This window comes from Coregonus lavaretus (genome assembly GCF_964263955.1).
Source record: "Coregonus lavaretus genome assembly, chromosome: 14".
Taxonomy (NCBI): domain Eukaryota; kingdom Metazoa; phylum Chordata; class Actinopteri; order Salmoniformes; family Salmonidae; genus Coregonus; species Coregonus lavaretus.
This window is the reverse complement of record NC_140001.1, coordinates 31,884,492-31,896,361: the sequence shown is the minus strand read 5'-3', so window position 1 is coordinate 31,896,361 and position 11,870 is coordinate 31,884,492. Positions and strand designations below refer to the sequence as shown.

The following is an 11,870-nucleotide window of genomic DNA, read 5'->3' as shown; positions in this document are numbered from 1 at the left end:
CACCTACGACTCGTCTCAAACGGACCACACATTTTCACGGCGCCATTTTCTTCATGTGGAATGACTGCGGTAAGTTTCTCCTAAGCGACTATACACACATTATTTGTCATTTTAACAGAAGCAGCATTTAAGAATTACTTTATATCGTTGCTAACAGTGCACTCTAGTTGGTTTTAGGTCTTAAAATGTCGAATTTTAAAAAGGCTAACGTTAACATGTTGTGACTGACTTCTGTCCAGTCCATGTGCCAGCAGTATTAAGCTAACGTTAATTAACATTAACTGACGAACATAACGTTCAAACTAGACAATGTCAGCCCGATTTATTGTAAGTTATGTTAATACAACGTGGAGGGGGGATTGTGTACTTCTTGTTAACGTTCAGATATTACAGGAACATAGCAAAGACTAAGGGGAGTTGGCTAAACTAGCTACAGTTAGCTACGTTAGCTTGACTGGCTAACTATGTGCGGGTGGCATGGATTTATTATGTTAACGGCGGGTAGACATTAACCTTGGACACTGCTTAAGCGGTGTGCCTTTATTTTTTTCCTGGATATTATACAAAATGACTTTCGGGTTTCAAAGCAGCAGCAGTACTGTTAAAATACTTAAGCACTATCTTAGCACACACTTATGGTGTAACGTTTAGCTAACATTATTCAATTCAATGTTATTTATATTGTCAAATCATAACAAGAGTTATCTCAAGACACTTTACAGACAGAGTAGGTCTAGACCACACTCTATAATATACCAAGACCCAACAATTGCAGTAATTGTGCGGGCAAGGCGGTAACATTAATGTTACAAGGATGAAAATCAGACGTTATCCTTTTTAATGTGTTTGACAGTAACTTCAATTTAACTGGCCATTTCTGCAAAAGTGCTGATCATTTCTCAGCACTTTGGTGGCTTGAAACAATATTTTTTCTTATATTTGAGGAAATACTGCTAAAATAAGACCATCAACTTTTTAACTGTGAGAAATTGTACTGATACTATTTGCAGGGAGCATGCTGCTTAAAGCTAAACTTGGAGATGTCCAAAAATTTGTCAGAATAACTGAGCCAAATCTGAAAGACTTTTTGATTGCAGGTAAGAATTTGACAATGTTAGTAATAACTGTCTGAATTTAGCTGTTTAAAATTGATATACTGGAATATTCCTAAAATGATGGGACATGTTAAGTTCTCAGGTTTTTGGAACTGGTCCATTTTTGTACGTCTAAATTTCTTCTGTTTTGCCCTTGGTAACTACACTTTAATTGTGGATGCATTGCTTAAGGTATAGTTATGATGCTACAAAAAAAAACATTTTAATCACTTAATAGTGTTTGTTTAAAACCTATTTTATAGGGTAAGGTAGGTGTACACAGTGAAATTATTATATAAATAATGATTTACTTTTGTTTACACAAGCTTTTATCCCTGTTTTTTCTAGCATTTGCAAAGTTTGGTGTCCCAGCTGTAACAGAAGGTGTGAAAATTGTTGACAGTTCAGGGACTGAATTGGATGATGATGTTTTTGAGGATATTATAAAGGATCCCTCAACTGGGGTGCTAACCATCAAATATGACTCAGGTTTGTTTCAGTTAATTAGACTAATTAATGAATACGTTATTTCTTTGTTTTATGAAGTTCATGGTGTCTATTAAATAAGTGTCTTAGATTATGAGGGAACTATATATAATTCTTTTTCTTCTAAAAATCATGGTTAGAATCTGTCTCCATGGTGGCCTCTTCTGAGCAATCCCAACCATCATCCCTTGATACCTTGGACTCTGAGGATACAGTCATTATTTCAGATAGCCCCTCCAGAAAACGCCAGAGGCTGGATACAGAAGCCAAGCAAGTAAGACAATTCTGACATTTTAAATTCTGTTCTTGAATCTGTTCTCAGAGAATTAAAATTACATTAATATACATTGTAAATTACATGGTTTCAAAACATTTTTGAAGTCCTGATTAGGGATGTCCCGATCAAGTTTTTTTAAGCGCCCTATCCGATTAAAAAAAGTATCTGCTGATATTGAGTCCTGATCAGATACTTTTATTTATTTATTGATAATACAGTGCACACTTCGAGTACATTCAAGTTATTGTCGCTGTCTGGAGGGAGTTTCTTACCATTATTGGCTTTTTCATTGGATTTTTGTAGCACTTGCAATCTTTGAGATTGGATCGGGACATCCTCTGACATCATATTAGTTTATTTCCAGTTTATTTGCAGTGGACATAACATGCAGAATTGTTATGCATTTTGTTTTAAGTTGGTGGAATCAGCTCTTACCAACAAAACCGGTGGGGAACGTATAATAAATGAATACAACCGAACCAAGTCCTTGACGGATGAAACAAGACGCAAAATGGTGAACATGCTGGCAGCTGACATGACAGAAATGAATGGGTAATTTGTTAATAGTCCTTGTGTTCTCAATCTGTAAATCTAAATCTGAATCTAAGTGAATATGACTGCACAATCCTTTCTTCTTCAATTTTGCAGTACATCTCCACCCAGACAGGTGAAAGAAATGTATGCCAAAGGAATAGTGACCTTATTCCCGTACCTCAGTGACCCATTCTCTAAGAATGGCTATGTGAGTTGCACACAGTAATAGTTGTAATGTTAAATATTATTGGAAGTTTTTGAATCCTACCAGACCATGTTGTTTTCAATGAAGTATCCATTTTTGTTATCCTTTCATCCTTCAAGGAGCATTATTATGATGGCGAGAGTGGAACTGGGTACTTGGCCTGGAGGATTAAAACTATTCAGAGAGGCACCGCCAAAGACAGGCGATCATCATTCGGAGGTAATACTGGAAAATGTATGGAACAAAACAGTTGCTAGATCAATAATTGCATTTGTTGCACTATTTCTCAGACATATAGTATAATGTGTAACTACATCCTTCAATTCTGCTAGCTCCCTCCCTCTTAGCAAATTTAAAGAAAATATGCATCAGAGACCTACAAAGGACTGTGACATAAGGGGGGGTTGCCTCGACACTGACTGGTCGAGGCAACCCCTGGCAAACTGGCCTTGCAAACTTTAGGGTGATTTAAACCAGTAGATGGCATTTTCATACATTTTTCAACCCACAAACTGCAGATTTCATAAATTGTGAAGAAATAATGTCAATATTAACACCAGCATTGATGCAGGGCTCCACACTAACTTTTTGTCTTGGTTGCACTTGTGCGCCTAACTTTTTTATTTAGGTGCACCAGCACAAAATGTAGGTGCACCCAAATTTTTTCCTTGCGTCGCCATTAACGCCACAATTTCAAGGTCACCTTTTTATCACGCTCCATATACATTCATATATATCATGTAACCACCCCCCCCCTTTGCTGTCCTCTGCCCCTCAGATGGCCAACACCTGTAATTTGGCCTTCTTCCCATTTGGCCTTGGCTAAACCAGCTTGCCACACTCCCTAGCATCAAACATATCATTCATATCATTTAGTTTACAGCTCAAAAAGTATATTTTACAGTGGAGTACTTCCTTTAAAAGTTAGCCAGGCTACTAAAACTTTTGACATGATTGAAATTTTCCCGTGTTGTGTAGAATCAGCCAAAGGATCAACTGGTGAAGACATGTCTGGAGGACCGACTGTCAGACGAGAATCCCAGTTTGTTCCAGAGACTGCCCTGACTGATGATGAGTGCAACAAAGCAATCTCACTGATGAAACATTCTGCTGATGCAGACACAATCAAGAAGAAAATGGAACTGACGTTTGTGTATCGCCGCAAAATGATCCTCGACCCCCAGCAGTCAAGCAACATACTGTCTGAGTTTCCACGTTTTAAAGACGTCAAAAGCTTGGTAATTATGTTATTTTGAAAATACTATGACAAGTGAATTGTTTTGTAAGACATTGTAGTGATACTAGCTAGCTAAACTAGCACGCAATACAATTTGATTGGCTGTCAAATAACTGAAATTGTCACCAACACCACCCCACTCCAGGTTGAACAGGATTTTGTTCTAATGTTCGGAGAGGATACCTCAAGCAAGCTTCTGGAAAGGTGGCCGGTCACGTTCAAGAAAAAGATCATCAAACAATGCAGAAAGCTTCCATCCACAAGTGAGCTTGAAGAACTCTTGCTGGCAGCTGATCCTCCTGAGGATGGCACTGAATTGGATGTTGACTTTGGTAAGATGCTTGTAAGCCTACCTTTTGTGTTGTATTGCAATATCAACATTATGTGTAAACATTTAAATATCAACATAATACTAAGAAGCTGGATCTGTGAAAGATTTACGAGTACGTTCTGTAGCAGTATATTGAACAAAACTTTTGAGATTTGACTCAGCCCTGTGGATGTTTTAGTTAGAGAACTTCTTGTGATGTAGAACTGCTGTCTGTCTGGGGGGTCTTTTGTAAAGAAAACAACGTAACTGAAGTGTGTTAACATTGAACTTGTGTTGTTACAGGTTGGGACAGTGATCTGTCATCGGTTTTACTGCTTATACACCTGATTCCACCCTCCGCTCAGGGTCGGAAGAGACCAGGAAAGGTTTCCGCATCCCAAGCAGAGAAACATCTTGTGGTATTCAAGAAGGTTTGTATTTTTTCTAATTTGTGGTATGAACACCTAATATTAGGCTACAAGTATTCATTCAATATTCATATTCAATAAGAGTAGTGTATTGGCTCTTTCTGCATATTCTACAACTACTTGGCCATTAACTACAGTTTTCCCTCATTTGTCTTCGCAGACCGGAACAAACATTCAAGAGCATCTCGATGCCATCACTACTAGCGCTCAGCCCTATCTCCTAGCTGTTGGAGTCAAGAAGAATGCAATCCACCAGTTCTTCATCATTATCGACAAGAATGCCATACCTTGCAGGTCAACCTCTTCTCTTGTTGCTTTTGACGAACTATTTAAGGCACATTTTGTGTTTGGCACATCCTACAACACCATGCTCCACAACATGTACACTTTCATCCAAACTACAGTGTACAGCATCGATGCTGGCAAGGTCAAAGAGAGCCCTCGTGTTGCTGAAATCAGGGCGAGGTTACTTCATTAGTGCTTGAAGTTTCTCCTCGAACATGAAGTGTTTTGTTTGTCAGGCTGAGTTATCGAGTTCAAATATGCTTGTTAGGCATTTACGATTAGTTCACGGTTACTTGCCTGGAAAAAATCTCCGGCTTAAATGTGCTCAGACTGGATGTGGCTGTGCGTTTGGTACGTTTTCTGGTTTTAGGAAACATTTAAACACAAAACACACTGAGTATATTGACCAACAGGTTGACCCTGATGTTTATTTAAGCAGCATTGGAGAGGCAGTGACCACTAATGTAGAGGAGACAGCTACAACGTCACGGACAGTTAATGAACACGAGGTAGCCACATCTACTCTGTTGAAAAAGTCCAACAGGAGCACTCTAGATATGTGTGCCTCTGCTGTTGCACAACTAAAAGCAGCTGGATTAAGTCAATCTACTGTAAATAGTTTTGTTTCCTCCATGGAAGAAGTGTTTTTTGAGATTCAAAGTCAAGCTACAGATGCAGCTTTGCAGTGCTTATCTCCACAGGAAACTGAAAATAAGAACAGAATAGAACAATCTTTGCAAAAGTTGGAAAACCCTTTCACACCCTTAAATTCAGAAGCTAAACGAAATAAACACTTCAAAGAGAAATGGGGAATCGTAGAACCTGTTGAAAAGGTGCTTGGCACAAGATTTGACAGCAGAAGAAACAAAACAACTGGGACATACGATCAGGTCGTTGTAACTGACAAGTTTGCATATATTCCTATTTTAGAAACACTAAAGGCCATTTTTCAAAACCCAGAACTTGCAGACATGTTCAAGCCCAGGCACATGCCCAAGGAAGGTGTGTATGCAGACTTGAGAGATGCCGCCTATTTAAAAAAAAGTCCCTTATTCTCTATAGAAAAAGATGCCATACAGATCCAGCTATTTTATGACGACTTTGAAACAGCAAACCCCTTGGGGTCTAAAAAGGGTATACACAAATTAGGTGCTATATACTTTACATTAAGGAATTTTCCCCCAATCTTTAATTCATCATTGATAAATATTCATTTGGGTGCTCTTTTCCATGCGCAGGACATCAAGCGTTATGGTTTTAATTTGATACTTGAGCCACTTGTCAGTGATCTTAAAGTACTCGAGACAGAGGGACTTAAAGTTCCCAGATTGAAAGATGTGATTCACGGTACCATAGTTCAGGTCACTGGTGATAATCTTGGGTTGCATGGTTTATTTGGCTTTGTGGAGTCATTTGGGGCAAGGTATTGTTGTCGTTTCTGTCTCCTTGAGAAAGATTGTTTTCAAACTGTGTTCTGTGAAGATGATCCAAAAGTTGTACTACGAACTATCGAGATGCACAAACTGCACTGTCAAACTTTACAAACAGATCCTACACTACCTCATATCTATGGTGTCAAACGCATTTGTCTGCTGAATTCACTACAGTATTTTAATACAGCCAACAATTTTTCTGTAGATATAATGCACGATATTTTAGAAGGAGTTGCTCAGTTTGAAGTCAAACTTGTCCTGCAGTACATTAAGGAAAACTTCCTAAATGCTGAACAACTGGCTGGTAGAATACATGCTTTTGACTATGGATACAATCAGCAGCGAAACCGTCCACCTAGAGTAAAGTTGTTTGATGGAAGTAATGATTTGGGGTTGAATGCTATACAGTCTTGGTGCTTATTACGTAATATGCCTTTGCTATTTGGTGATTTAATACAGTCAGATGACCAGCACTGGCATCTTCTACTTTTGCTTCTACACATTGTTAACATTGTATTTTCCCCAGTCCTTACAGAAGGCATGACCATTTACCTCAAACATTTAATCATTGATCATCATCAGCTCTTCAAGCAGTTGTTTCCTGCAATCAATCTCTTACCAAAGCATCACTTCATGATTCATTACCCTCGTAATATAAAAAACATCGGCCCAGTTCTGCACATGTGGTGCATGCGTTATGAAGCTAAACATAATTTTTTTAAGAAGCAATTAAAAAGCTTTAAAAATGTAACAAAAACATTAGCCAAAAAGCACCAAAGTTGTATGGCAATGTATCGAGAGTCCTTTAGCAAGGAAAGATTAACTTTAGGTTCGGGGAAGATGGTAACACTTAGTGAGCTCAAAGAAGGTCCCGAGATTGCTTTAAAATTTGGGTCTGTATTGTCTACCAGTGTGTTTTCTGCCAAGTGGATCAAACATCATGGTACAGAGTACCGCCGTGACTTCATTATCTGTACTGAGGTAGCATTTGAGATGCCTGTATTTTGTAAAATCAAAATTATTGCTGTGAAAGATGACTGTGTATTGCTCTGTGGAAAACTGATGGAAACAGTGTGTTTTGATTACCATTACTATGCCTTTAAGGTCAGGATGCATCCAGACAGGGTTCAAAAGGTGATCAACATTACTGAACTGTGTTACTTTAAACCTTTTGATGTTCAAATGAAGTATGGAACGACAGATTCCTCCTTGTATGTTGTTCCCTATTGCCATTTTATGGAAACCTAAGGTCAATGTTTTAAAAAGGGATTTGTATTCTTAATATATTTTAGCCTGACATAGTTGAGCTGTTAATAAAAATTTGAAATGCATTATTTTGTGGTAAGTTGTGATTTTTACTCACTTAATGGAGTATTTGGTGTAATTTGACACTAAAAAAGTGTAAAATGAATACTGCTGAGATTTATTTCCGTGACACTATACGGTGTTAGAATTTGACTCTATTTGAGCTTGTTTTTCACTGCAAGATAGTCAATTATCAACACAATAGTGTGTAACATCAACACTTATCAGAGTTATTTTAACCTTGAGTGTCAACTCCATGCAGTGTTAAACTGGACTGGAATCAAACTCAATCAGAGTTGATTTGTTATTTTAGAAGAGTAAATGATTAACTCTTCCAAGGGTAATATTTACACTCTCCAGTGTTATTTAACCTTTAGTGTAAAATTAAAATAACACTATTCAGTGTAAGCGAGTGTTAAATTTTTACTCTATTTAGAGTTAATTTAACTCTAAAATGTTAACACTATGAAAAGAGTCAAATTAACACTATTTCAGGGTGGGACCATATACACTCAGAAATAGTGTTAAATTTAACTCTTTAAGTGTTACTTTAACACTTCAAAATTTACTGTGTAGTACTCTTCACTGTTTCACCACGCTCTCCACCGGATCCGCATTGCACCAAACGGCGGGCGTCACACTGGGAATCTTCAACTTCAGTTGATCATCCTCAACACTTAATGCCACTCCAGTTATCACTCCTTTCAACAGCACCCTGCTCCGGAGAGGAAAGCAAGTCACAGTTCTTGTCCCCAGTTGCGTGGTGCAGAGTGCACGCTCCCTCTGGATGGCAGAAACACAAAAAATCAACAATTCCACTTCGAGTCACTTTCACGACCCAACATACCACAACCTGTTCTCCACCAAACTTGACACCATATACGGATCTGCCAGAAGGCAAGGATCCATTCTCTCCAAAAATCTCACTCCCACTGGGCCAGAATCATCTTTGTCATTATCAGGATGAGGCTCAAACTCTGCTGTCTTCACCGCATCTGCAACCGCAGTTAATTCATCCTCACTCTCATCACGTTCAATTTTCTTCTGTAGCTCTTCCACAAGTTCTGTGAGACCCACCACTACATATTCACTCAAAACATGTTCCACTTTTCTATTTTTTTCCCCCAGTCTGCCATCTTACCCCAACCTCATGGCCACACCTGCAGCCATCTCCCAAGTCGGTGACCAATGCCTTTAAAAGTTTGTTGCGTTATAGGGATAAAAATTGTCCTATTTGCGCCTACATGTCTACTGCAGTAACTTTACAGAAATCATGTGATCAAAGGTCATGAACTTGACTGCAGTCGACTGCAAGTTTCTGCAGCTGCTCTTCACCAACTTCCTCCTGCAGCCTTGCCTGCATTGTGGGAGGCTCTATTGTCAACCAATCATTAGGGTGTTTTCGTTTGACTCACGCAAAGGCGACCAAAGACATGACTGAAACGGAAACCAACTTCATGTATACAGTGGATAGCCTATACACAAAGGAATGTGATATTTGAAGCTCTCTCTCAGTAATTGATTGTACAATGAACACATATTATTTCAGTTTGTGAGTGTGTGATATGGGGGGCTGGAGCCATGTTTATTTCAGCATTATAAAGAAAAACTTTTATAAAGAATGGTAACACTGCCATGTTGATCTGAGCCTTGCTGTTGAAAAACCACATTAGTGTCCGACTTTCTAATATGGTGTAATTGCAAACTGCAATTTGGGGCGTTTCTTGATGTGGGTGTTCCCTGATATCAGGAAATGCCCACTGATACCTGCCATTGGTCAGTTCCGGTGTTATGAGACTGATGGTTTATTGATGATGGTTTATTTACATAGCAGGTTAGGATAACTAACGTGGCAGGTTAGGATAATTAACATGGCAGGTTAGGTGAATTAGCTTCACAGGTTAGGTGAATTAGCGTGGAAGGTTAGGAAAAGGGTTAGGGTTAGGCTTAGCTACAATGCTGCAGTTGACAACAACTGTTGTCCCCAACGCAAAAGAAACGGCAACAGACCAATGGCGAGCATCAATAGGTGTAACTTGATATCAAGAAACACCTGATATCAGAAAACACCCCTAATTGCGATTTGCAATTACACCCTTCTCCAGTTTTCAGCTGTCGGAGATGCACCTCCTCCGACGTCACTCCTCGACTTTCGTCTACAGTCGGTTGCTTTCGCATTACCACTGAAACACGCCCACAGACTTGATTGTTGTTGACATACTAGATCAGGTGAGGATGGGCTTGATTGACAGGGCTGAGCACCAATAGATGAAGTTCATTTTTTATAGTGGGAACCAATACGCTTAAAGGAAAGAACCACTCACTTGATTAACCTAATGTAGCAGGCATAAAATTGCATTTTATTGACAAGCAACTTACCTTGAAAATGAAATTGCACCATTGATAAATAAGTAATAATAAACTTATTACAAACAATCTGTGTGCCCTCTCACAGTGGCAACTACACTCAGTATACCAAACATTAGAAACACCTTCCTAATAATGAGTTGCACCCTTTGGCCCTCAGAACAGCCTCAATTCGTCGGGGCATGGACTCTACATGGTGTCGAAAGCGTTCCACAGGGATGCTGGCCCATGTTGACTCCAATGCGTCCCACAGTTGTGTCAAGTTGGTTGGATGTCCTTTGGGTGGTGAACCATTCTTGATACACACGGGAAACTGTTGAGCATGAAAAACCCAGCAGTGTTGCAGTTGTTAATACAAACCGGTGCGCCTGGTACCTACTACCATACCCCGTTCAAAGGCACTTTCATTTTTTGTCTTGCCCATTCACCCTCGGAATTGCACACATACACAAACCATGTCTCAATTGTTTCAAGGCTTAAAAATCCTTCTTTAACCGGTGTCCTCCCCTTCATCTACCCTGATTGAAGTGGATTTAAAAAGTGACATCAATAAGGAATCATAGCTTTCACCTGGTCAGTCTACATCATGGAAAGAGCAGGTGATCTTAATGTTTTATATATTCAGTGTATGTGATTCCCATAAAAAGTGCCAGAGTTCCAGAGTTTAAATACATTCCACTGCATGTGTCATAAAAGTGCCACATCAATGCGACGGAGAACGTGAACTTTAGTAATCCAATGTGGAGTCTGGAGTAGTGGTAAGTTTCATTCACAATGCGTTGCAAAGAGGATGATGCTATTAATGCTTTCTCTTGTACAGCCCTTGATGTCTCTGCCTGGCCGGCTCTCCTCTCTCCACTGGGATTCTCTGCCTATGACCCTGTTACGGGGGCTGAGTCACTGGCTTACTAGTGCTCTTCCATGCCATCCCTAGGATGGGTGCATCACTTGAGTGGGTTGAGTCACTGACGTGATCTTCCTGTCCGGTTTTGCGCTCCCTCAGGCTCCTGCGGTGAAGGAGATCTTCGTGGGCTATACTCAGCCTTGTCTCAGGGTAGTATGTTGGTGGTCTTTTGATATCCCTCTAGTGGTGTGGGGACTGTGCTTTGGAAAAGTGGGTGGGGTTATATCCTGCTTGGTTGGCCCTGTCCACAGTGTCCCCCGACCCCCTCCCCCGTCTCAGCCTCCAGTATCTATGCTGCAATAGTCAATGTGCCTGGGGGCTAGGGTCAGTCTGTTTTATCTGGTGTAATTCTCCTGTCTTATCTGGTGTCCTGTGTGAATTTAAGTATGCTCCCTATAATTCCCTCCATCTCCCTCTCTCCCCTCCCGGAGGACCTGAGCCCTAGGATCATGCCTCAGGACTACCTGGCCTGATGACTCTTTGCTGTCCCCAGCCCACCTGGTCGTGCTGCTGCTCCAGTTTCAACTGTTCTGCCTGCGGCTATGGAACCCTGACCTGTTCACCGGACGTGCTACTTTGTCCTGGACCTGCTGTTTTCGACTCTCTCTCTCTCTACCGCACCTGCTGTCTCGACTTCTGAATGCTTGGCTATGAAAAGCCAACTGACATTTACGCCTGAGGTACTGACCTGTTGCACCCTCTACAACCACTGTGATTATTATTTGACCCTGCTGGTCATCTATGAATGTTTGAACATCTTGAAGAACAATCTGGCCTTAATGGCCATGTACTCTTATAATCTCCACCCGGCACAGCCAGAAGAGGACTGGCCACCCCTCAAAGCCTGGTTCCTCTCTAGATTTCTTCCTAGGTTCCTGCCTTTCTAGGGAGTTTTTCCTAGCCACCGTGCTTCTACATCTGCATTGCTTGCTGTTTGGGGTTTTAGGCTGGGTTTCTGTATAGCACTTTGTGACATCTGCTGATGTAAAAAGGGCTTTATAAATA

General features: G+C 40.3%; 1 protein-coding gene across 1 annotated transcript; it reads left to right on the top strand.

The window, feature by feature from the left end:
- Nucleotides 1-483: 483 nt before the first annotated feature.
- On the top strand, nucleotides 484-4,459 carry LOC311141120 (uncharacterized protein; the record flags this gene model as incomplete). The annotated part of the gene is made up of 8 exons (XM_084176378.1): nucleotides 484-1,097; nucleotides 1,443-1,583; nucleotides 1,721-1,854; nucleotides 2,273-2,409; nucleotides 2,506-2,599; nucleotides 2,716-2,815; nucleotides 3,575-3,797; nucleotides 4,447-4,459. Exons 1-8 carry the CDS (start codon nucleotides 1,016-1,018, stop codon nucleotides 4,457-4,459), a joined length of 924 nt encoding a protein of 307 aa, XP_084032504.1. The 5' UTR covers nucleotides 484-1,015.
- Between the last annotated feature and the right edge of the window lie 7,411 nt (nucleotides 4,460-11,870).